The sequence below is a fragment of the Pituophis catenifer genome, unplaced genomic scaffold (assembly GCF_029215685.1).
Source record: "Pituophis catenifer annectens isolate HBS135680 unplaced genomic scaffold, rPitCat1.0.hap2 SCAF_6, whole genome shotgun sequence".
Taxonomy (NCBI): domain Eukaryota; kingdom Metazoa; phylum Chordata; class Lepidosauria; order Squamata; family Colubridae; genus Pituophis; species Pituophis catenifer.
This window is the reverse complement of record NW_027256886.1, coordinates 101,766,323-101,790,855: the sequence shown is the minus strand read 5'-3', so window position 1 is coordinate 101,790,855 and position 24,533 is coordinate 101,766,323. Positions and strand designations below refer to the sequence as shown.

At 42.0% G+C, this 24,533-nt stretch overlaps 1 protein-coding gene across 1 annotated transcript; it reads left to right on the top strand.

Moving 5' to 3' along the window:
- The first annotated feature begins 722 nt into the window (after positions 1 to 722).
- Positions 723 to 24,266, top strand: LOC139318736 (vomeronasal type-2 receptor 26-like). The gene is made up of 6 exons (XM_070946315.1): positions 723 to 952; positions 1,543 to 1,831; positions 4,472 to 5,266; positions 12,209 to 12,421; positions 12,990 to 13,116; positions 23,356 to 24,266. The coding sequence occupies exons 1-6, from the start codon at positions 723 to 725 to the stop codon at positions 24,264 to 24,266; spliced, it is 2,565 nt and encodes an 854-aa protein (XP_070802416.1).
- Positions 24,267 to 24,533: the final 267 nt, after the last annotated feature.

Sequence of the window (24,533 nt, the reverse complement as noted above, 5' to 3'; positions counted from 1 at the left end):
TCTCTCTCTCTCTCTCTCTCTCTCTCTGATTTTTTTAACTCTGCAAAGTTCAAAAAACTAGTTTTTCATTAAAGTTGATTTTGTTCTTGGAGTCTGGCCACACTATTGCATCAGCCCTTTTGAGCAATGCCCTTGAGCATTAGCTTTCAAAGTAAAGTAAATGTTGGTTCCAACTCAGCTGGCAGCTATTTCAGATCTGTGACATGCTCCAGCATTAACTGGCCCCTGGAGTTTTGTCTTTCATCACTATGCAAACAAATATCAGATTTATTTATTTCTTCAGCCACAGGTGCCGTGTATTCCCTCAGGGGCCAAATTCAAACATGGAGCTCTCAAACCTCTCAATTCTAGATGACAGATTTAATTCTTGTTATTATGAATCACATGAGGATTATTTCCCTTTCATTTCCCTCCAGAGAATTTCCCAACAATCTTTGAACTACTTGTATTATCCAGGGATCCCTCCTGAGAGGGAGAATTATGGTAAAAGTTTCAGCTCTGCTCTTTGGCCGAATCCTCCAGGGGAGACTTTGGGCAGAGAAATATGGAGATTTGGGACAGGCAGAGTCTGTGCTCTTGAATGTACGTCTCTCTCCTTTCCAGGTGAAGCTGAGTGTTTCTCTGTGTTTGAATCAGGAAAGCATCTGGATTATATTCTAATTTGTGAGAATCCTTTAAATTCCTCTAAATCTTCTTCATTGATTCATTGATTCACCTCATGAATGATGGACCTCCTGCTTCTGCTTCTGATGCTGCTTTTGTCCCATCCAGTCTCTGGGAAGCTGAGAATGAAATGCCCGCTGAGTTTGGAGAACCAGGATGGAAAACAACCACGGAGCTTTTACAGCCCAGGAGACCATCTCATTGGTATAGTCCTCACTGGAAGTGAAATATTGCATACAAAGTTGCTTTTCAACGTGGCTCCTTCTCTTCAGTTTGTTTTCCATGATTCGTAAGTCATTCAGGGTGACGGAGTTGCACTCCCTCCATTTTAACACTCTTTCTTTTCTGTTTTTTATTTTTCATTTATTCCTATATTGGGGAATATGTCTAATTTCCTGAATGATTTTATTTATTTTATTTATTTATTTATTTATTAAATTTTTATACTGCCCCCTCTCCCAAAGGACTCGGGGTGGTGAACAGCCAGAATTAAAAAAACATACAATATAAACATTAAAATACTTTAAAACATAATTAAATCTATATTGGCTATATATATCTATATATTGATTTCCATGGCTTCTCTCTTTTCTCTGATTTTGTGAAAGAGACTCAAATCCAAAAATGGGTCTGAAAAAAAGCTGAAAGGGGTGCATATTATTTTCCTTTCTCACTTCAATCCTTAATTTTTCACTTGAATAATGATTTTAAAGTAGTGGTGGAATCAGCTGTAGTTGCTTTACCTCAACCCATTTCCATATTTGTGTAACTGATCACTGGATCAATGTTGGCTTAAGGCTCAGTAGGCTTGTGGAGGATTATATATTAAAAAAAGTATTTATTGTTGCTTTGGATTATAATAACATGTTTTAACAATAGGAAGGTTTATGGTTTTTTATATGGTTTACGATTCATTTTCAACATTCAAATGATCAACAAGAATTCCCAGCTCCTGCACAACCTCACACTGGGCTACAACATCCACAACAACTATTTGAGCACTTTCCGCACTTCAGATGCCTTGCTGGACATTCTCTCCACTGGAGAAGCCAATGTCCCCAACTACAGCTGTGGAAGGAAGGAGAACCTCCTGGCTCTTCTTGATACAGCTAAAAGGGAGATCTCCATCCAGATGTCAACATTAGGAAACACCTACAAAGTCCCACAGGTTTGTGTGTGTTTTTCTCAACCTGGTAAAGTGAGGGGTGGGTGGTGGTGGGTGAGCAATAGATGCAATCATGTCTTCTCCGTGGAATCCAAGAGCTGCTTTTCTCCATATTCTCAATGTTTTACCCCATTATGTTCATGTTGAAAATAATCATAAAAGGCCTGAAATGCAAGCAATACATTCCCTGGAGAAGACTTTCTGCCAACTATTTAACTGATCAAAAATATTCCTGGTTGTTGAGGCCTCTATTGGCAACTTCATTTTCACACATAAATAATGCCTGCCCTATCCAGTTGGATTGAAGTTGCCAATAGTAGCATTTTACCTATCTAAAAAGAGGAAAAAAATTACTCTAGCAACTATAGACCAAATAGACTTGTGGCTAAAATTTATTCCATGATCCTCTTAGTTAAACTTGAGAAAAATGCATTCTTTGCAGAAGAAGTAGAAGGTTTTAGGTAGAGTTAAAAGCTTTATAGATTTTATAAGGAATAATGCATGTTAATAATCTAATATTGGCAACAAATTTGTCTTTAAATACATCATCTATATCAGTGAGGTAAAACAAGGTTTGCTGCTTTCTAGATGTTAGCGCAGCATTTGACTCAATAAACAGAGAAATATGATGGAGAAAATGGATGGCCCTCAAAACGGAGCTCAGACTGTTGGCCCTGATCCAAGCCCTTGTTTGAGAGGGAGGTTTGGGCTCAATGGAGCCATGAGAAGAAGGATCTATGCTTACCAAGGGGGAAGGGAAAGATGCATACTGTATTTGAACCCTTGTTCTTCAGTCTAGGTATGAATGACTTACTAGGACTAATACAGGGTCAAAAAACAGATCATAAATAAATGTTATTTCATTCTTTGACAAAAATGACTAAATTAGTGGACCAGTGAAATGCAGTGCATGTAGTATACAGTACTTGGATTTCAGAAAGGCTTTGACAAAGTAAACAACAACCTATTTCTCGGGAAGCTAAAAATATGTGGGATGGACAGCATCAGCCCCAGATGGGCTCAGCCTGTGGTCCTCAATGGAACTACGTCTGCATGGAGGGAAACAAGCAGTGGGGCACTCCAAGGTTCCATTTTAGGCCCAGTTCTCTTCAACATCTTCATGAATGATTTGGATGAGGGAAGAAATGGGGAAATCATCAAATTTGAAGACAACACTAAAATGGCAGGAATAGTCAACACCCCAGAAGATAGGTTGAAGATCCAGATGGATCTAGATAGACTTGAACCCTGGGCCTATCTAACAAAATGAAATTTAATGTAGAGAAAAGTAAGGTTTTATACTTAGGCTAGAAAAACCAAATGTATATTTACAGATGAGGTGAAACCTGTTGAGTCTTCTGCCTAACTAACTGGCGTTTTGAATGTTGATTGGAGCAGCCGCTAGCAACAAAAGTAGCGGGAGCCACCAGCTGTCGGATTGGCTACACAATTTGACAGCTTGCTATATAAGCCTCGCTCTGAGGGGAATTGAGAGGTTCGTTGTGCTGTTATGGTTATCAGTTCCTGTTAATACTCTCGTTACTATAATAAACAACTGTTAATGGGCGCCCGCTTCAGTGTGCTTAATCTGAATACACAACAAAACCTGACTCAATAAGTGTAACTGTGAGAGGGATCTTGGAGTCCTAGTAGACAATCACTTAAATGTGAGCCAGCAGCAGCTTAAAAAACTAAGCGGCTTTCAAGAAGCCTGGGGAGGCCAGAAACAGTCAGTTTCCCGACTTCCGGTGGGACTGGAAGGCCTGAAAATCAATTGCGCACTGGAGCTGAGCTAGGGCAACACTCGTGTGCCCACCAATATGGCTCCGTGTGCCGACCTAGAACTAAGGAGAAATTTCCTAATGGTGAGGAACGGAACGTCTACCCTTCAGAAATTGTGGGTGGTCCATCACTGGAGGCTTTTAAGAAGAGACTGGACAGCCACTTGTCTGGAATAGTATAGATAGATACAGATTAACAGAGTTGGAAGGGACCTTGTAGGTCATCTAGTCTCTGAGCCTGAATCTTGGCTCCCTCATCATCCAAGGAGCTCAGTTAGAGAAAGGGCAGGAGTGAAAGTGGTGTTTAAATGAAAACCTCTTAGCTCTCCAGCTTCCTCAGCCCCAGTTATTAAAGCATCTGAGGCCCAGTTTTCCCCCATGTTCTTACATCAATCTGATGTTTGGGGCTTCAGAGAGAAACCACCAGCAGAACCAACCCAATCTCAGCCTCTGAGGAGGATCTTGCGGTGGGTAAAAGGACTCCAGCTGCTGCCCTCAGAGCTGATTTGGGAATTTACCCAATTTCTGCTTTGTCTGAATTCAGAAAACATGGGCATTGGCATAAAATGTAATCTATGGAAACTGACATACTCTGAAAATTGTGGCTGTTGGAACAGACAAAACTTCAATTAAAGACCAAACTTGGATTATGCAACTGACAAATCTTATTAGGCTTTGAGGTCTGCCTGTTTCTTGTATAACTGGAGAAAGAAGTTAAAAAATTTCCTCCAGAAAGAATCTGGGATAGAGCAACAAACTATTCTAATACATTCATGAGAACCAGGTTGGATTTATTAAAATCTAATATTTTGGACTTGATCTGACCCCAAATGTAACACAGCATTCTTCATTGCTTTTTCAGATCAAAGTTGAAACTGCTTCGGAGGCTCTGAGTGAAAAAAGTAAATTCCCCCTTTTTTACCGGATGAATCCCAAAGAAGGGATCCAGTACCCAGCAATTGTTCAGCTGCTCCTCCATTTCAGATGGACCCTGATTGGCCTCTTTGCTTCAGACACAGAGAAGGGAGAGAATTTCATGAGGATTTTTACTCCTATGCTTGTCAGGAGTGGAATTTGTGTGGTTATATCACAACTGATCTCAACAACTGGATACACAACAGCCCTCAGTGATTCCCTCTCTAAGTGGAGACAAGTCAACATCTTTGTTCACTTCATGGAACTTGATTCCATTTGGGAGAGAATTCTTCCTTTCCATTTAACATTTATGCGTCTGCCAGGACCCATTGAAGGGAAAGTCTGGATCCTCACGAATTTTTTTATATATCTAATGAAGAAGCGTAGACTTCTCAAATACATCCATAGTATTTTGAACTTTGGTTATCTAGGGAAAAAAAGGCCAAAGGATTCTGCCTTTGAACCCCTTTTTTTTGTGGAAGAAAAGTTTCAAGATCTTTATTTTCTCTGTTCTCTTTCAAAGAACGTCTTTTCTGCCAAAGGCCGCAGAAGATGCAACCAAAAAGCCCCGCTGGACACCCAGGAGAAAAAGAACAGAAGAAGGTTCCCAAATAACTACCAATCCTACAGTCTCATGAAAACTCTGGCCCAGGCCTTGAATGCCGCTTATTCCTCCAGATTGAGGAAGAGAAGGAAGGAGAGAGAAAAGACGTTGGGGTCTCCAAGGCTGCAGCCGTGGCAGGTATGGGGGTCCCAATATGCATCCATCAATCTTAGATCCTTTTGAGGAGGAATCCAGAGGAGAAAGAGGGGAACCAACTCAACAGATCTGTCCAATTCAATTACTCAGGGAATTATGGTTCCAAAGAGTAGATACCATGGCATTTTAATATTAAACTCTACTCGTTTGAAAATGCTGTGTTCTTTCTTAAATAAAATTCCTTCATTTGTGGGTTTGCGATGAGCATGGTGGAATTTCCCCTTTGTTCCGTCTCCACTGGAGGTAGGTCTGTGTGCAGCTCAACAGGCAGCTAAACCCCCCTCTTCTCCTCCTGTGAAAGGGAGCCTGGGGTGGATCTGGGTGTTTCATTGGGAGAAAAGGGCACGGAGAAACTGAGGAAATGCAAAGAGTGAGAATCAAATATAAATAGGAGATAGGCAGCATTAACTAACAGCCAACAAAGAAGCAGCTGGAAGCTCTCCAGGGATGCTCCGTGTGAGGGACGGAGGCTGTCTCTGGATGACCAGGTGTCTCGGTCAAACCGGCTGCTTCCGTCTCCTCCAAAGGCTGAGAGAAAAGGGAGTCTGGCTTCAGACCATACAGTTAGGTTTATCTGCCCCCGGCCACTAGGTGGGGCTAGAGCAACAACTGCACAATAGATACATGTTGTGGCATGACAACCTTCATAAATTTGGAGGAGACCCTGAGACCATCTAGCCCAACCCTTCCTCTCTGCAGGAATCCCAGTTAAAGCTTCTCTGACTGATGGCTGCTCAGGCTTTGCACTCAGATAATCCATGAAGAGGAGACTGAACTTCTCTGCTTTACTGGCTCAGCTATAAAACAGCCCATCATATTTTTTTATTTCATTCAGCTAAAATCTCCTCTCTTGTAACTGAATTCATTTTTCTGTGTTTGACACTCTGGAATAATAGTGAGCAGATCTTACACTCGTGTGTAACGTGTGTCAGTGATTGGAAGAGGGCTGCATCCTCCCTGCTCCAACCGAGAGATTGTGTCAGTTGGAAAAGGGGCTCCCAGACTCCTCCTGATCTTCAGCTCTTCTCCTTCTTCTCTTTCCTCAAGGCTAAGATCAGCTCCTTTGAACTCTTCCTTGGCTTATTTCTCCTTCCCTGAAGTTCACTTAGATTTTGTGCAAATTCTCCTCCAAGCGTGATGCCTGCAAGGGGACCTGGTTCTTGAGTTGGGGTCTCCCCAAACCACAAAGTTCACTTCCTGAGATTCTTATGGCTGCATTTGCCTTCTTTCCATGAACATTTCCCTGCTGACTCAGATTCTGTTCCCAGTTAACTACACTTCTGAGATCATTTTCACAAACATGCATATCAAGTTTAATATCCCTCATCCTTCCAGTCCACCATTCATGTTCTTATAGGAGAGTCTATTGTTAATCAAGTCCTAGTTGCTAAAACTCAGATATTTTTCTACTGCTTTTTACTTATGCACCCTTCTCTGTGTGCTAATGATAATATTGTTTCTGGAAACTTGATATTCCTCTTATTAAATTTTATTTTATTCAAAAAGGTAAAATATAAGCTTCAAAAAATAAAACTATTACAAAGACAAAACAAAACTAGACAAAACATTTTTCAAAAATTGTGCATTAAAAACAGACAAAAACATGTATATTGTGCCCCCAGTTGAATACAATACAGCAATAATAGTTTCTCCCCCTTGCAAAATAGTCTAACAATTATAAACTACACATCTATTTGCAACTACTTGACTTGTCATCTATCTGCTCTATGTTAAAAATGTATTTAACAGGCAATCCAACAATAAAGTTAAATTTCAAAACTTCAAAATGGTCTGTTATCTGCTATTGTATTTAACTCACAGAAAATTTACAGGAGCTTCTTATCTACTACAGACCACCACAATTATTACCTCTGATCCATCCAGAATCTGTCCAGGGTTAAACACCTTTGTTTGATTCTTAATAATAATACATTTCCTTAAAAAAATTAATTAGGATGTTTCCCAGCAACTGCTTTCCATTCCCCAAAGTCACAGGACCTCCAGTTAAGTATGACAATCCATTCCCTCAATCTTCCTGAAAGAATCCATTTCTTCAGTTATCCGTTCTGCTCACTTTGAGTCTTCAGGGTCCATGGCCTCTCCAGCCATCTCCAGGCAGCCTGCCTTCAAACCAGACTCCTCCTTCAGGGATGCCAGAAGCAAATTAAGTTCCAGTCCATCCGACCATCCAACCCATCCATTCATCCATCCATCCAACCAACCAACCAACCAACCAACCAACCAACCAACCAACCATCCAATTCAACAATTGTAGCTTGCTTCTGATTTAAAACCATTGTTATTTTATCAAACTTTTAAATGAAGTTTCAAATAAGGCTTGTAAGTTGAAAGACTTTATATTCTTTAAATCACATCAAATTAGCTTATTCTAAGATCGTATTAATTACTGTATTAATGACAACATAGAAAAATTAATGACAAATGGCAAATTGTTATCCATCACCTTCAGGTTTCATAGGAAAGATTTAAAAGGGTTAAAAATTATTTGTGTATCATTTTGAAGACAGTTTTTATCCACTTAACTATCATACCATCCACCCCTCAGGTTTCTAATCACATCACAAAATTGTTTGTGAGTCCTTTACTGAAATCCAGTGATATCACCAGAGTTTCCATAATCTACTTAGGAAGTGTGATGATGTGTGAGAATGACTTTTGGGATGAGGGGAAGAGAGGCTGCCTAGGGAAGGATCAGAGAAGAGGGGAGAATCCTGCAGCTGCATAATGGGAGAGAAAGAAACTCAGAAAGGATCCTGGCTAACTTTTCAGGCTGAGAAAAGAATTGGTGGGAGATTTGTTCTTTCTGATCTGCAACATTTTGTTAATGTGGCATTGCAATTAATTAGAATTAGCACATCTGGAGGTGTTTTCCATCAGGCTGACCAGGGAGAAGATTAGCCTGACAACTTTCTTCTTGATCAACCCATGCTTTCTGGGAATCAACCTCTTGTTTTCAAATAGTTTATGAATCATCTTTTTTTTTCTCTGTTCATTTTATTTATCATCTGCTTTAGAATGTTCCCTATAATTGACCAATTGTGTCAATTATATTTTCTTTATATTTTGTCAGTATATGATTGACAAATTTTTCTCAGAACCAGAGACATTTTAATTAGCGATCTTACCAGAAACATTTAATAAAGAATTGCAATATTTAATGTGTTAACAGCAGTTAGAATTCTATTTGCCAAAAATTGGAAAGGAGAGAAGATATTTATTGATGAAGAAATTATTAAGAAAATGTTGGATTGTGCTGAAATGAGTAAATTGACATTTGAAATAAAAGAACAGGAGGATAAACAATATTATTTGATAAGGGATTTATTTTATCAATGGATAGATAATAAAACATGGAGATGAAATATGATATATGAAATGAAATTAAGATAAAATGTGTAAAAATTTGTTTTTTTTCTTAGTGGAAAAGAAACATGTGTCATATAATGATATCTTGAAGAGTTTGTGAGCATGAAAAGATTTTAACCGACCGAAACTCTGTCTGTAATTGTTGAAAGGATGATGCTTTTATGTTGTTTTCTGTTTCAAAATAAAAAAAAACTTTTTTTAAAAAAGTCAAATTTTTCTCAAACTTTTTCTTTTTCTTTTTCTTTTTTTATTGAAAAAGTTTTTCAAATACATTTTTCCCCCTTTTCCCCCCTCCTCCCTAACCCCCCCTCCCCCTCCCCTCCCCCTGTGGCTTCTTCATAATAAAACCCAAATTCTTAACAGATTATAAAATACTTTACCATCCCCTTACTCCATCCCCATATGCTGACCCTTTTTTTCTAATAATATTATCATATCCCCCTTATATATTTCAAAATAACATTCTACTATAACCTTATATAATAACTCCTAATTTAGCATAATAATATTATTATATCTCCCAGTTTAGCGATTTCTACTCATAATCTACCCTTTTTCTCCCCCCATACATATATCTCTTAAATCAAATCTTTTATGTATATTAATATAACATTTCAAAGCAACCTTCTGCTATAAAACTATATAATAAATCCTAATTTAACATTTATTCAATTCATAGTCTACCCTTTTTCACCCCCATCGTTATATCTCTTAACTCAAATATTTTACATATATTCATATCTAAACATAATATCCCTTTTCTTAGACTAGACAATCAATAAACTACCCTGTCTCCACCCACTTTCCTACAAGACTACCATACTTAATAATTCGTAATATCTTTATTCTTCTGCCCACACCACTAAAAAGTATTCCCTTATATAAATAAAATCCTCTTGAAAAAACTTTAAGCTTGTAATCCATATAATATCTTCTATAATGCCTTTCAGCTGGATTGTAAACTCCATCACCCATGTTAGGATAACATCACATCCTAATTCCAACAGTATATTCCGTATCTTCAATTACCATCTGCCCCCATCAATAGCAAATATCTTCATAAAAAAAGAAAACAACAACCACCCGAGTGACTTTATATTTGTATTCCATATAGTATCTGTAAAGGTGTCTTTTATCCAGATTATTAATTCCAACCACCGTAATAGGGTAACATCCAGATCATCTGCGTGCCCCAGTCCCATAACACTCTTGCCTTGTAACTCAGCATAAACGTAGTATATTTGTCAAAGAATCCGAAAAAAGATAGTTCCAATCCATTCAATTTAAGGCCTTTTTCACATCCCAAAAGTATAGCACTGCAGAGATCTGTCACTCTCCTCAGGATAATATAAACCAATACTTTGCCGATTATCTTTTCATATATTCAATCATCTCTTAAATAACTGGCATTACACTGTTGTTTAGTTTAAAAGTTTTTGTTTTTGTGAGACCTACTTCTTCTTTTCTTGACTTTTTGTGGGTTGGATCTCCACCCTGATTTCCTTTCTGTAAGTTGTATATCAACTATTTGATTTTCATGCTGATCTATAACTTGATCTTGTTGGTTTTGCTTTTGTGGCTTAAATCTCCGTTCTGGTTCTATAAATTGTATATCAACTGATTGATTTCCATGCTGGTTTGTAACTTGATAAGTCATTACATTAGAATCTAAAGCCACCTCTCTTGTATTGAATAGTCCAGCTGAGACCTCTGAAGGAGAATCCAGAAGCGGCTCATCTACAGAGACCTCTGTAACTTGTTGTTTCTTCATTACTTCCACCTCCTTCTGCTTATCTTGAATTTCTATCTCTTGTTGATTTCGCTTTTTGAGAACCTTGTAGTAAAATTCTTCCGCTTTTTCAACAGTATTTAGCTGATATCTTTCTCCTTGATATCTCAATATTATACCAACTGGAATGTCCCACCTGTATGGGATGTTTTGTTTTTTTAGCTCAGTCACCAAAAATCCAAATTTCTTTCTATCTTTTAACATCTTAGGCGGCAATTCTTTATATATCCAGATCTTTCTTCCGTACAATTGTGGAGTAGAATTAAAGGATTTTTGCACAATTTCATTTCTTTATTTCTTTATCTGTAAAGTAAATCACCACATCTCTAGGCAGTTGCCTTTGCTTTGCAATCCAAGAATTTACTCTATAGGCCTTGTCAATCTTACAAGATACCTCCTCAGGATTAACCTTTAAAATCCCAGCCAGAACTTGAGCAGATATTTTTCTTAGATCATCTCTATTATATTCCTGTAACTCTCTCATTCTGACCGCATATTCAGTGAGCCTGTATTGCATTATTACAACTTCTTTTTCAATCCCTTGCTTTATATCTTCTGCATTGTAAGTCTCGTGACCAGCTTCCTTTTTAGACTTTACTTCTATTGTCTTGAATATTTATCAAATCATTTTCAATTATTTGTATTTTATTATCCAAATTATAAATCTTATCATCAACTTCCTCCATTTTAGACTCTAATTAACTTGATATTTGTATCCATCTTTATAACAACTTCTGAAAAAGCATTAGTCACTGTTACAATCTTTCATTGCAGATTATCATACTTTAGTTGTATCATTTATTTAATTTCCTGCCTTAATTTTTCAAGTTTCTGGTTCACAGACTCGTGATATTTTGCCATTTCCTCCTGGAGAAATTCTTTTAAATTAAAGCCATTCTGCTGAGTCTGTAAGCTCAGAGCTTGTTCACATAATTGTAAATGGGGGAGCACCCCCCCACTGCTTGTTTGTCAGGCTTTATTAGTTTTAACGCCATTCTGCCACACAGAAAAGCTCTTTTTTTAAAAGAAAACTTTTCCCCAAACAAGATCAAATACAAATCTCCAAGAAAAGAGAAACTTAAAATGGATATTTTCCTTCTAGATTCTAGCTGGCACTGTATATTCCGCTACTTTATAGCTTATTATGGAAGGACTTTCACTTTCGGCTTTCTTCTCAAGCCTCAGCAGTCACCATTTTAAACTGTTTTTTCCTTCAGTTAGAAACACTTGTAAAATCATTAAAAATACTTGCGATATAGGGTCCCAGGTTCAAATCTCGCTCTCTTTAATTAAACCATCTGTTAGTTTTGTTGATTGATCCGGTCCCGATGCCTGGCTCTGCAAAAAGGCAGAGTTCTCCCGAAGCCCGGAGCAGTGGCGAGCGGAAATAGGGAGCCACAATCTGCTCGTCCACAAGAGTAAAAAGAAAAACTCTGGGGACTTCACAGAGGGCTCTACCTGCCCTTGCCTGCTCTGTCTCGCATTTCCATCAGGAAATGGAGTTTTTCGAGCTGCCTTTCAGGTGTAAAGGCGGCTCTTTACAGGCAACGGGACTGGCGGTCACAGAGGACTGTCTGGGGCGACGGAAGCCAGACCGGAAGCCACTTTCTCAAACTTTTTCTGAAGATGACAGTATTTGTAACCTAATTAAGCATATTTGGAGTTTAGACAATTGTAGAAGAAAGATTCAATATGGGATAAGAAACAAAGTTTTCTGTTTTTCAAATTCCTGGATGTTCCCATTCTAGTTTCATCCCTTTCTGGAGAAGAATGAATTTTGGAATATTTCTGAGAGGAAACTGTACTTGGACCAAAATGGAGAGATAAAAGCAGATCTGTCCATCCGGGCCTCCTTAGTTTTCCCCAAGGAGGATACCAGGACAGAGGCTCTTGTGTATTTTCAAAGACAGAGATTTATTATCAGAGAAGGTGCTCTTCCATGGCTAAAGTCGCTCAATAAGGTGGGAGAAATTTTGGTGTCTTTTCTCTGTTTTCCAAAGTCTGAGGTCCCATTTCAAGTGAGCAAAGCCTAGAGTCTCCAGGGTGGTTGGCCTCCCATGCCAGGTGGTGTCATCTAATGGAAGTTCTTCAACAGACGGGACCTAAGTGGATGGCTTTGTCATGTTTTATGGACACCTTTCAAGATCTTAGTGGTCAGAGGTTTCTTTCCTCATCATAGTTTTATTCTATATTAAAAAATCTAATGGAATAAAAGTTTCCTCAATCTTTTACAGTAAACTTTGTTCTCAGTTTTGAGATGAATATATCATCATATTTAAATCTTTTTTCAATTCCATCCCTCTAGAGACTTTATTAAGTAGAAAAGTACTTCATTGTAATGTTAAATTCCAAAATCAAAAGAGACCTGCCAGTTGTTTTACCTCCTGCATCTGTTTAGAAGATGTCAGAGGTTTCATATTTACCTCAATGAAGACCAGAAGCTACTTATCTCCATCCATTGCTACCTCCGTTTTCCATGGATGGAGAGTCCTAACACATTTTCTTTGGCATTCCTTTTCTTCTGCTCAGTCCCTGCCTCAGTCCAAATGTGTGGAAAGTTGTCATCCTGGATTTGTCAAGAGGGTTCGAGAAGGAGAGCCAGTTTGCTGCTATGACTGCGTGCCTTGTCCGGAGGGGACCTTCTCCACTCAGGAAGGTGGGTCACACTGAGGAAAATGGGAGGCTTTGTGGAACTGGATCCAAATTAAAAAACAGATTGAAGCTCACCTGGTTTTTTATTTTTAACCTGCACAATTTCTTATCTAAGCGGAAGTAAATCAAGAAGACTTGGAAGGAGGGGCTGGGAAAGAGATGGGAGGAGGGGGTGGCAGACTAGGCAAGCTTTACTAACAGCAGAGGAAATATCTCTTCTGCTTTTTAGTTTGGATTTCAGGGGTGAGTTCTGCTTACCTTTACCACCAGTTCACAATGGGAGCAGATCACCTATGATGACGTCCGGGTCAGTGGGCGGAGCCTCCTGCTGGTTTTACTACCGGTCCTTGCGAACCGGTCCAAACCAGGGACAACCCACCACTGTTGCATATGTGCTGCTATGTTTATCTTTTTAGGAACATCTGAGTTCTCTGAAACTTGATTATTGTTTTAGGTCCACCTTCTGAAAGACCTTTCAATCAACTGTATATTGGATCCTCCCCTTGAGGATCACTGAGAAGGTGTCAATGGGCCATAATGTGGTGCTCTGGATAGTTATGGGGGGAACTCATTACACAAATATTCTGCCAGTCATGTAGATCAATCAATCAATCAATCAATCAATCAATCAATCAATCAGAATAGAATAGAAGGAACTTTGGAGGTCTTCGAGCCAAGCCCCCTGTTCAAGCAGGAGACCCTATACCATTTCAGACAAGTGACTGTCCAGTCTATTCTTAAAAACCTCCAATATTGAAGCACCCAAAACTTCTGGAGGCCAGCTGTTCCACTGGTTAATTGCTCTCACTGATAAGAAGTTTCTCCTTAGTGAACTTAGACTGGTGGACGTACATGCAAATTAGTAGTAAGTATATGAGAGATAGACAGAGACTTGGGATTAGCCGAGAGGTGCAGATTTTGGATAGAATATTATTGGGGGTGGATGAAAAGGTGTTATCTAAGTGCTATAAATTCTTTATGGCTATGGAGGTAGGTGAGGAAGGTGCGAAGACTTCGGTTCATGGCTGGGAGAAGAATTTAGGTTATTCAATAGAGCCTGAGAGGTGGAACGAAATCTGGACTAAGAATATGAAACTAACCCGGTCAATAGGATATAAAGAAAATATATATAAAATGGCATATCGATGGCATTTACCACCGGCCAGACTCGCCAAAATGTTCCTTAGAAATGTGGTGTTAAAGAAGGCACATATTTCCACCTATGGTGGACCTGTCGAGAGGCAATGAAATTTTGGAAGAATATTCTGAAGTTGTGGAAATTGGGATCGTAGAAAACACCCAGGAGCATAGAAGAGTCCAAAGGCAGATGCATGAATAAATGTGATAAATGTATTTATTCATATAACAAAACATATTAACTATATACAAAGGCTGTCTTAATATCCATTAGGATAGGGGGCACACAGCGTGTGTGACTACCCCTATCAAAGATCATGTCTCATGGAGAACAAACGTAAAAGAGAGCATGGTGGAAAGGTTAGAGGGGGTTTTATACTCAGTGTAAGCCCCTCCTCTCCACATAGGGGTGGGGGCACTTTCTGCCTCCACTAGTGTCTGTATGATATATGTGCCAATGGCTTGCAAATATTTGACAGTTCCCCTCCTTGCGAGCCAATGGCATGCAAACATACAAATGCAATGCACAACAGATTTTACCCTGTGAGACATAACTTTTTACACAGATCTTTGTGCCTATCTGCTGGTAGAGGTTTTGTGAAAATATCAGCTGTTTGATATTTGGTCTGACAATGTGATAAAGATATAAACCCCATCTCTACTAGTTGCCTAACATTTTGATAGCGGATATCGATATGTCTGGACCTTTTTCCCACCGCATAGGCTTTGGCAATGCCTATGGCCCCGGTGTTGTCTTCTATAATTTGGATGGGCAAAGTCGGTGGTGTCCAGATGCTAGAAATTAAGGCATCAAACCATATCAGATCGTTCCCTGCCTCTGATAAGCATGCATATTCGGCCTCAGCGGTGGAGCACGAAACAAATTTCTGTTGCCCCACATGCCAATGGATGGGTGCCTCATTTAATAGTACCAAGAAGCCCGAAGTACTCCTACGTGTCTTGGTATCTCCGGCCCAGTCCGCATCCGCAAAGCATTTTAATTGGGCCTTGTCTCTATTCTCAGGTTCCAAGCGAAGCACATAATCTGCTGTGGTCTTGAGATACCTTAATAGCTTTTTAATGGCTAACCAGTGGAACTGGGTAGGATGTTCCACTTGTCTAGATAGCAGGTTTACGGCCAGGGCAATATCTGGACGGCTCCAGTTACTTATATATAGTAATGAGCCAATCACTGACCTAAATAGAGTATTATTTTGGAACTCTGGGCTATCCTTGTGTGCCAATCCATAATAGTCGGTCTGCATTGGGATAGCCGTTGGCTTGCTATCTTCCATTTTACATTTCACCAAGAGTTCCTCTATCTTTTCCTTTTGTGAGAGAGCAAAACCTTTTGGTGTAGTGATGATTTGTACGCCTAGGTACTTGTCCACATATCCTAAAGACTTTAGAGTGAACTTTTTTTGTAGGGTCCTGGCAAATATAATACTTCCCTCCTTGTCAGGCCCTATATATAAAAGATCATCGACATACACTAGGACTTTCTCCAGCCCCCCTTTGGTATCCCTTGTGAAGGTACATTTATCAGCTGGAGATGGATGGAAACCCAGTGATTTGAGAGTTTTAGTCAGGCATTTGTACCACAGTCTGCCTGATTGTTTGAGGCCGTACAAACTTTTCTTCAGAAGCCAGGTGTGGCCTTCCTGCCGTTGAAATCCGGGGGCACCTCTGATGTAAATTTCTTGTTTTAGATGTGCGTGTAAATAAGCAGTTTGCACATCAAATTGAAAAATGTGTTCCCCATGTGCTGCTGCGGTGACCAAAGCAGCCCTCACACTTTCCGCTCTCACGGTGGGGGAGTATGTTTCATCAAAGTCCTGCAAGTAGCGCTGTGCGTAGCCTTGTGCTACCAGCCAGGCCTTATAGAGGAGTTTGTTGTTGGGCATTGGCTTGACCTTGTAGACCCAACGGGTGCCAATTGCTTTCCTCTTTTTGGGGACTTCCATGGGGATGAAGACTTTCAATTTTTTGAGACTGTCCATTTCCCGCTCCATTGCCACCCTCCACCTGCGCTGTTCTTCCTCGGGAAGCTGAAGGACATCTGAGTACGTTTTAGGGGCCATGGTAACGCTGTTGACCGAGGCAACACAGCCAATGTCCAATCTTTTGGGTGGCACCCCTTTATTGGAGCGTTTTGATCGTCTGGGAAATTGCCACTCACCATCATCATTGTCATCCGGAGCATCGGTGTCAGAATTGGAGCTGCCGGAGGTATCTTTCCAATCAAAATGGGGCGGGCCTCTGTCCCAGGCGCTGCGAAGATATGGTCGTTTAGGTGAGGCAGGAGGTGTGAAGTCACCCAGGGATTCCTTGTCTGAATCGTCAGAGTCAGGTAGGGATTCATCACCATCTGGATCTTCGCTGGTCAGTTGCTTGGAGTTTGTTGGTTCATCCTCTTCAGGTGGTGCTGCTTGTTCAGTGTCGCTTCTAATAGGGGAATAACCGGGTTCATTGGAATGAATTTTTGACCAATTTGACCCCTCCTCAAAGGAAGCTGATCTAGAGACAATGACAAGGTTATTTTTGTCTACAAACCTAGAGGCCTTGCTGCCGGTTGCATAACCTATAAATCTGAGCCTCCTTGATGCCTTGCCCCCCTTTCTTCTGAGGTGCTTGGGAATATGGACCCAGGCATAGGAACCAAAAATTCTCAAGTGTGAGAGGCTAGGTTTCCTTCCATGGACCAGGAAGTATGGGGTTTGGTTAATGGCACTACTCCACGTCCTGTTGACTAGATAATTAGCCATTTTGACCGCTTCTGCCCAAAAAACTTGGCTCATGTCAGCATCTGCAAGTAGGCAGTTCATGACATTCTGCAGCACTCCATTTCTCCTTTCTGAAATACCATTCTCGGACGGAGTTCGAGGGGATGATTTAAAATGGAGGATGCCTCTCTCCTTCATCCACTTTTCGAAAATCTTGGATGTAAACTCAGTCCCCCTATCACTCTGCACCTGAGCGATGCACACCTTGTGTTGCGTTTGGATCTGGTTGTAAAGATATTTGAAGTTGGTAAAGACTTCAGTTTTGTCCTTTAAAATAAATACATGGCCATAACGAGAGTAATCATCTACTACCGTTAAAAAATAACGCCCCCTACCAAGGGAGGGTCTAAAAGGACCAACCAAATCCATGTGTACCAGCTGATAAGGGTACCTTGCACGACGGGAAGAGACCTTAGGTATAGCAGCAGTTTTAGATTTTGCTGCCTTACAGATGGCACATTCCAAATAGGTATTACAATTCTTTATCTTAAGCCCATCAGAAAAATCTTGCATTTTCTTAATAACCGGGAAGCTGGCATGGCCGAGCCTGCGGTGTAATATATGAGCACAATCCAAATGTAAAGGTTTACCCGTGCATACTTTGTCAACCTTATGTATCTTACCATTACAAGCCTTGGTCTGTTCTGTAATGAGAGTAGGCACTGGATTAATGGTCACCTTAGAGTTCCTCAGGATTGGCTGAGGAGTTGTGACCTTAATGGGCTCAGCCTTAATGGCTTTGGATGTCCTAGGAGCTGGTTTAAAAGCTTCATTGGTTTTAGGTCCAGGGTCCTTGAGTTTCGACAACCTGGGGGCTGGCACAGAAGCTTTCTGCTCTATCTGGGCGTTAGCTCCCTGAGCCCTCTTGTTAGGTTTCTTGTGCCTTTTGACCTGTGCTTTTGGGGAAAAATAAGGCAAATTGTTGATTTTTACAATATCGCCAACAACACCCCCATTTTTGAAAACATAACCTCCACCCTTCTCAAAAATCAGTTTTACATTTTTATCCTCAGTCAATTTTAAGATGCTTAAAAGGTTGTTCTTGATTGAGGGAACATACAGTGCCCCTGTGACATCTCCTATACCAGGCACATTGATCACGCCTTCCCCAGTTACCTCTGCCTTGTCCCCAGTGGCAACTTTTACTGAGGACTTGAGTGGGTGTAAAACCTTAAATCGTTGCTTCGTGTTGGCTATATGCGTTGATGCACCTGAATCAAGAAGCCACAGCCCCTCAGCATCCTTTACCTGGGAGGTGTGATTGTCACTAGTGACACTACAGTATTGGTATCCTTTATGACCACCTCCCCCTCTTCCACGGCCTCTTTTATTTTTATTGTGCTTAAGTCCAGCCGTGTTGGTCCTAGAGCGAGGGCACTCCCTTTTAAAGTGACCTTGTATGCCACAGTCAAAGCAGGTGGGAAGGGTATTAATTCTTTCACTTGTGTCCTGGCGCCTCCTCTGAGGCCTAGGCCTGTGATATGCCTCCTTCATTTCTTGTTGTTCCTCATCTCTGCGTCTTAAATCTTCCTCAATAAAGCGGCCAGAAAAGTATTCTATATTTCTTTGTTCCCTAGAAACCCCTTCTAGAGAAATAATAAAGGGACTCCAGGATTTGTCTAGGGAGTTCAACATCACACTAATTAAAGTGGATTCAGAAACAGGCTCCCCCCTCTGTATAAGCTCATCCCTCATGGCTTTAAGCGTTGCCAAATGTTCCCCCATTTTGACACCAGGTCTGAGTTTATAGTTGTGGAACATTCTTGACAATCTGCTGGTTGCAGCCATATTGTCACTATGGAACAAATTATATAGGGCAGTCCAAACTTCCTGAGCTGTGAGGCCATCTGAAAGACTGGCATACAGAGCTGTGTCTATAGAACTTAACAGGGTTGTGTAAGCTCTTTTATGCAGGAACTCAATTTCAGAGCTCCAAGGTAAAGGGGGTGGTCTTTTGATCATGTCCAGAGTATTTTCTCTTAAGAGAATTATCTGAATCTCTTTACACCATTTTTTAAAATTCTGACCACTTAAATGTAATTTTTCAAAATTATTTGGCAAAGTTACAAAATTATTGCCATTAAACTGCATGGGTAGTTGTTCAAATGGCTGAAAAGATCCTGATGTGAATGGCATTGGGATCCCTAAGCCTGGGATTGATTGCTTAGGTCTGGCTCCTTTTTGTAGTCCTTCTGTAGTTTGAAGCAACTGGGCACCTGCAGGAAATGGAGCATGCTCCAAAGCCTTTTCTTGTTGGAGCTCCGATCTCCCTCTCTGAGCTCTGAAGTCAGGTCTGGCTGGAGCCTCAGAATAGGTCCGGACATCAGCGATGTGGTGGGGAAGCCTTGGAGGAGTGGGAAGAAGGCCTGGAGATCTTTCTGGAGACTGGAGGCCCATCAGATGAGGTCCATGGGCTGGGTAGGCCTGGAAATGTCTCTGGATCTCCTCTTCTCCATCAGAGGAGCAGGATTGCAGCGCCGGATCATCCCAGCAGGGCCGGAAAGGTGCGGAGGCCTCAGCCTGGGCCTCCCTGGAGCATTCAGTGAATGGTGAGCGCCTCTGCAGTGGGGGGTGGGAGGCTGCAGGTCCATCTGGGTTCCTCCGGGGGTGGGAGGTTGGATTTGGGGCCCTCCTTGAGTGGGCAGCTGGGTCTGGGGCCTCGGGGGGGCCAGTGGGTGGTTGCTCCATAAGTTGCAGGGCAGCGACCAGGGCCTCTATGGCCTCTTTGATGTTTGCCATGGCAGGCGGGGCCTGGCAAGGGCCTTGTGGGCTCGGAGTGGTCTTCTGGGCCGCTGGAAGGCTGAACTGACTGGCTGGCGTTGTACGCCTGGGCTGTGGAGCTGGGGAGGGCCTGGCTCGTGGTTCTGGCAAAGTGCCCAGGGGAGCAGCCATCTTGGAGGAAGTTGCCTCCGGAAGTGGCCTGGTGGCCATTTTGTTTGGCGGGAAACTGGATGGGGGGGAGTCTCTCTGGCGGCAGGCGCCATCTTGGAGAGATCAGGCAGGGGAGTCCTTACCGGGATGGCAGGCATCTCTGGTGCTGCCTCCTCAGGCCTCTTTCTGGCTGCTGCCCTTGTCCTCAGGAGGAAGGCGAGCGCTGCTCGGCACTCCTCTTCTGACATCTCAGCCACTTGCCTGTCCAGGCTTTCATCTGGACCTTCTGCCCCCTCTTCGTCAGTGCTGAAGAAGCCTTCTCCAACATTGCCTGGCTCAGCCCCTGGGATCTCTTGCTGCATCTGGGTGGCCTCTGGCTGCCAGGGTGTAGCTGGATGGAAACCCCCTTCAATGTTTTCCATCGTTGATTCAGTCTGGGGCTGCTGTGAAGTTCTCCTCCGTTGAAGGCCTCTGGTCACAACAGGGGAGCTTCTCTCACAGGTTATTTTGGAGGGCATCTCGCCTTTTCAACAGCTCCTGGAGTGGAGTTCTGCTACCATTCCCTCTGCTACCATTCTGTGGAAATTGGGATCGTAGAAAACACCCAGGAGCATAGAAGAGTCCAAAGGCAGATGCATGAATAAATGTGATAAATGTATTTATTCATATAACAAAACATATTAACTATATACAAAGGCTGTCTTAATATCCATTAGGGTAGGGGGCACACAGCGTGTGTGACTACCCCTATCAAAGATCATGTCTCATGGAGAACAAACGTAAAAGAGAGCATGGTGGAAAGGTTAGAGGGGGTTTTATACTCAGTGTAAGCCCCTCCTCTCCACATAGGGGTGGGGGCACTTTCTGCCTCCACTAGTGTCTGTATGATATATGTGCCAATGGCTTGCAAATATTTGACAGAAGTGGCTTAATGAGATGTTGGGGCAGCATATAAAATTGCGTCCTGAGGTATTTTTATTAGGGATAAGACCCGAAAATGTTAACAGAACAACATGGTACCTGCTGCTACATATAACAACAGCTGCAAGATTGGCATGGGCCCAATACTGGAAGATGAAGGTCAGCCCACCCGAACAAGTAGTAATTCAGAAAATAATGAATTGTGCGGAATCAGACCGGCTTACTATGATACTGAAAGGATGAGGGGACACAGATTACTATATTTATTTATTTATTTATTTATTTATTAGATTTTTATACCGCCCCCTCTCCCGAAGGACTCGGGGCGGTGCACAGCCAAAGTTAAAAAACATACAATATAAACAATTAAAATACGTTTAAAACAGAATTAAATCTAAAATGGCTCCCCAATTTAAAATGCCTTACCCATACCCCTATAAAAAGACGAATTTAAAATTTAAAAATTTAAAATTTCCACATTTAAAAAGGGGGGAAGATTTAGGCCAGGCCAGCTTGATAAAATAGAAAAGTCTTAAGCGCGCGGCGGAAGGTGCGCAGATCCGGGATCCTACGTATCTCCGGGGGGAGCTCGTTCCAAATCGTAGGTGCCCCCACAGAGAAGGCTCTCCCCCTAGGGGCCGACAGCCGACATTGTTTGGCCGACGGCACCCGGAGGAGCCCCTCTCTATGGGAGCGTACTGGCCGGTGGGAGGCTATTGGTGGTAGCAGGCGGTCCCGTAAATAACCAGGTCCTAAGCCATGGAGCGCTTTAAAGGTGATAACCAGAACCTTGAAGCGCACTCGGAAGACCACCGGGAGCCAGTGCAGCTCGCGCAGGAGAGGTGTCACATGGGAACTCCATGTCGCTCCCATCACCACCCGCGCGGCCGCACTCTGCGCCAGTTGGAGCCTCCGAGTGCACCTCAAGGGGAGCCCCATGTAGAGAGCGTTGCAGTAATCCAGACGAGAAGTAACGAGGGCATGGGTGACTGTGTGTAGGGAGTCCCGATCTAGATAGGGACGCAACTGGCGGATCAGGCGAACCTGATGAAAAATCCTCCCGGACACGGCCGTCACATGCTCTTCTAACGACAGCCGTGAATCCAGGAGGACACCCAAGTTGCGAGCCCTATCCGTGGGGGCCAATGATTCGCCCCCAATAGTCAGCGATGGCATTAGCTGACTATATCGGGACGTCGGAAACCACAGCCACTCGGTCTTGGATGGGTTGAGCCTGAGCCTATCTTAGAGTCAATGGTATAATTGGATGTTATTTACGAGACCACCTTCTGCCTCCGATAACCTCCCACCGGCCAACACGCTCCCACAGAGAGGGTCTCCTCAGGGTGCCGTCTGTCAGGCAATGTCGGCTGGCGACCCCCCGGGGAAGAGCCTTCTCTGTGGGGGCACCCGCCCTCTGGAATGAGCTGCCCCCAGGGATATGACTAATCCCGGACCTCCGGACCTTCCGCCGGGCCCTGAAGACTTTTTTATTTCAGCAAGCCGGGCTGGGTTAAAAATTTTTAATTGGGTGAATTTTATGGGTAACGGGGTTTTAAAATTGGAGAAGCCTAAGATAATTTAATTTTGTTTTAATGTATTTTAATATTTGTATTGTGTGTTTTTAATTTTGGCTGTTCACCGCCCCGAGTCCTTCGGGAGAGGGGGCGGTATAAAAATTTAATAAATAAATAAATAAATAAATAAATAAATAAATAAATAAATAAATAAATAAATAAATCGAGCTGCAAATAGAGCTATTTGATAAGCATATCACTTGGTATATGTAATAGACTTTTGTAAGTTATCCGATATATGTAATGGGACAATTTTACTCCCTTCTCGCGTTGTGATGACCACTATAGATTTAACGTTTGTTGGATGTATAAGATAAAAAAGAAAAGGATTTTCTCCTTAATTCCAGGTGGCTTCCAGATGTTACAAGATACTATAGGTATCCTCCAAGTCCAGGATATTAATTGCCATGGGGCAGGACTCAGGATGTTTGCCTAAAACGATTATATGATTCATTATTAACCTCTAATAATATAGGTTCCTATGAAGATTCTACGCATTACACAGGAAATAATTAACATCCTATGTCTTCCCTCACCTTCATATACCTAGCTACATTTTTTTAAAAAAATATCCTTCTTATCAGTGGTGAAATCTAAAATTTGTTACTACCAGTTCTGTGGGCATAGCTTGGGCATGGTAATGTGACTGGGTGGGCGTGGCCATTTTTTTTTTTTTACTTTTAAAACCATTTTTTCTACAACCTCTTCGGCGAAGAGGTTGTAGGGATTTTTGCTACCGGTTCTCCGAACCACCCGCTTCCATTGCTACCGGATCAGGCGATCCGGTCTGAACTGGGAGCATTTCACCCCTGCTTCTTATGTTCTTTTTAATGAAATAGCTAAGAAATACTTCTTGGAAGATGACCATGGTAACAGCTGTCATCCAAAAAAGATATTGCTTACATGTAAAAAAACCCAGTATATTAAAGAAATATTGCTTTTTGGCTTTCTCAGATACAGAAAAATGCACCAAGTGTCCAGATGATAAATATCCAAATGTGGACAGAGTCCAATGTATCCCCAAAGTTATAACCTTCCTGTCTTATGAAGAACTTCTGGGCATCATCCTGGTCTCTTTTGCCCTACTCTTCTTCCTAACCACGGGTCTTGTTTTAATCATCTTCATTAAATACCGAGAAACTCCCATTGTCAAAGCCAACAACCGGGACCTCTCCTACATCCTCCTGGTCTCCCTCCTGCTTTGCTTCTTGTCTCTTTCTCTCTTCATTGGTCAACCAAGGAAAGCCACCTGCCTTCTCCGACAAACGGTTTTCAGCATCATCTTCTCAGTGGCCATTTCTTCTCTCTTGGCCAAAACCATCATGGTAGTGCTGGCCTTCCTGGCCACAAAACCAGGAAACCGAGTAAAGAGATGGTTGGGGAAGAGCTTGGCCAACTCCATCATCCTTTCTTCTTCTGCTGCCCAAATTATCATCTGCTCCATCTGGCTGGGAGTTTCTGCCCCCTTCCCTGACTCTGACCTCCACTCCCAGCCTGGAGAGATCATCCTGCAATGCAACGAAGGGGCCATTGTCATGTTCTACATCACCCTCAGCTACATGGGCTTCCTGGCTGCCATCTGCTTCACGGTGGCTTTCCTGGCCAGGAACCTGCCTGGGGCCTTCAACGAAGCCAAGCTGATCACCTTTAGCATGCTGGTCTTCTGCAGTGTCTGGGTGACTTTTGTGCCCACCTACCTGAGCACCAAAGGGAAATCCATGGTGGCTGTGCAGGTCTTCTCCATCCTGGCCTCCAGTGCTGGTCTGCTGGTCTGCATCTTCATCCCCAAGTGCTACATTATTCTTCTGAGGCCGGACCTCAACACAAAGGAGCATCTTACGGGCAGAACAAATGTAAAACCATGAGATATAACACCATTGTGATATTGGAAGAATTGTTAACAGTTCTTTTATTAGAAAGGAGATATTCTTTCCATTTAGATAGTATGCAGGAGTCCAAGAAAATCATTTCTATATGTTTCAAAATGGGAAATTATTGAATTCTTCACAAAGGAGCAGCTTACAGCCAGAAGAAATGTGTAAATGTGAGATGGGAATTTTAACTTTTAACATTTTCCACACTCCAGATGTAGAAAATGATCCAAGCTGTTCTCCATGCATGAGTGGGCCAAC

Excerpts from the sequence above, each read along its gene's own strand:
- LOC139318736 (XM_070946315.1), top strand. The coding sequence starts at position 723 with ATGATGGACCTCCTGCTTCTGCTTCTGATGCTGCTTTTGTCCCATCCA. Across the intron at positions 953-1,542 it reads CAGTTTGTTTTCCATGATTC|GAAGGTTTATGGTTTTTTAT; the intron begins GTAAGTCATTCA and ends TTTTAACAATAG. Across the intron at positions 5,267-12,208 it reads CAAGGCTGCAGCCGTGGCAG|TTTCATCCCTTTCTGGAGAA; the intron begins GTATGGGGGTCC and ends TTCCCATTCTAG.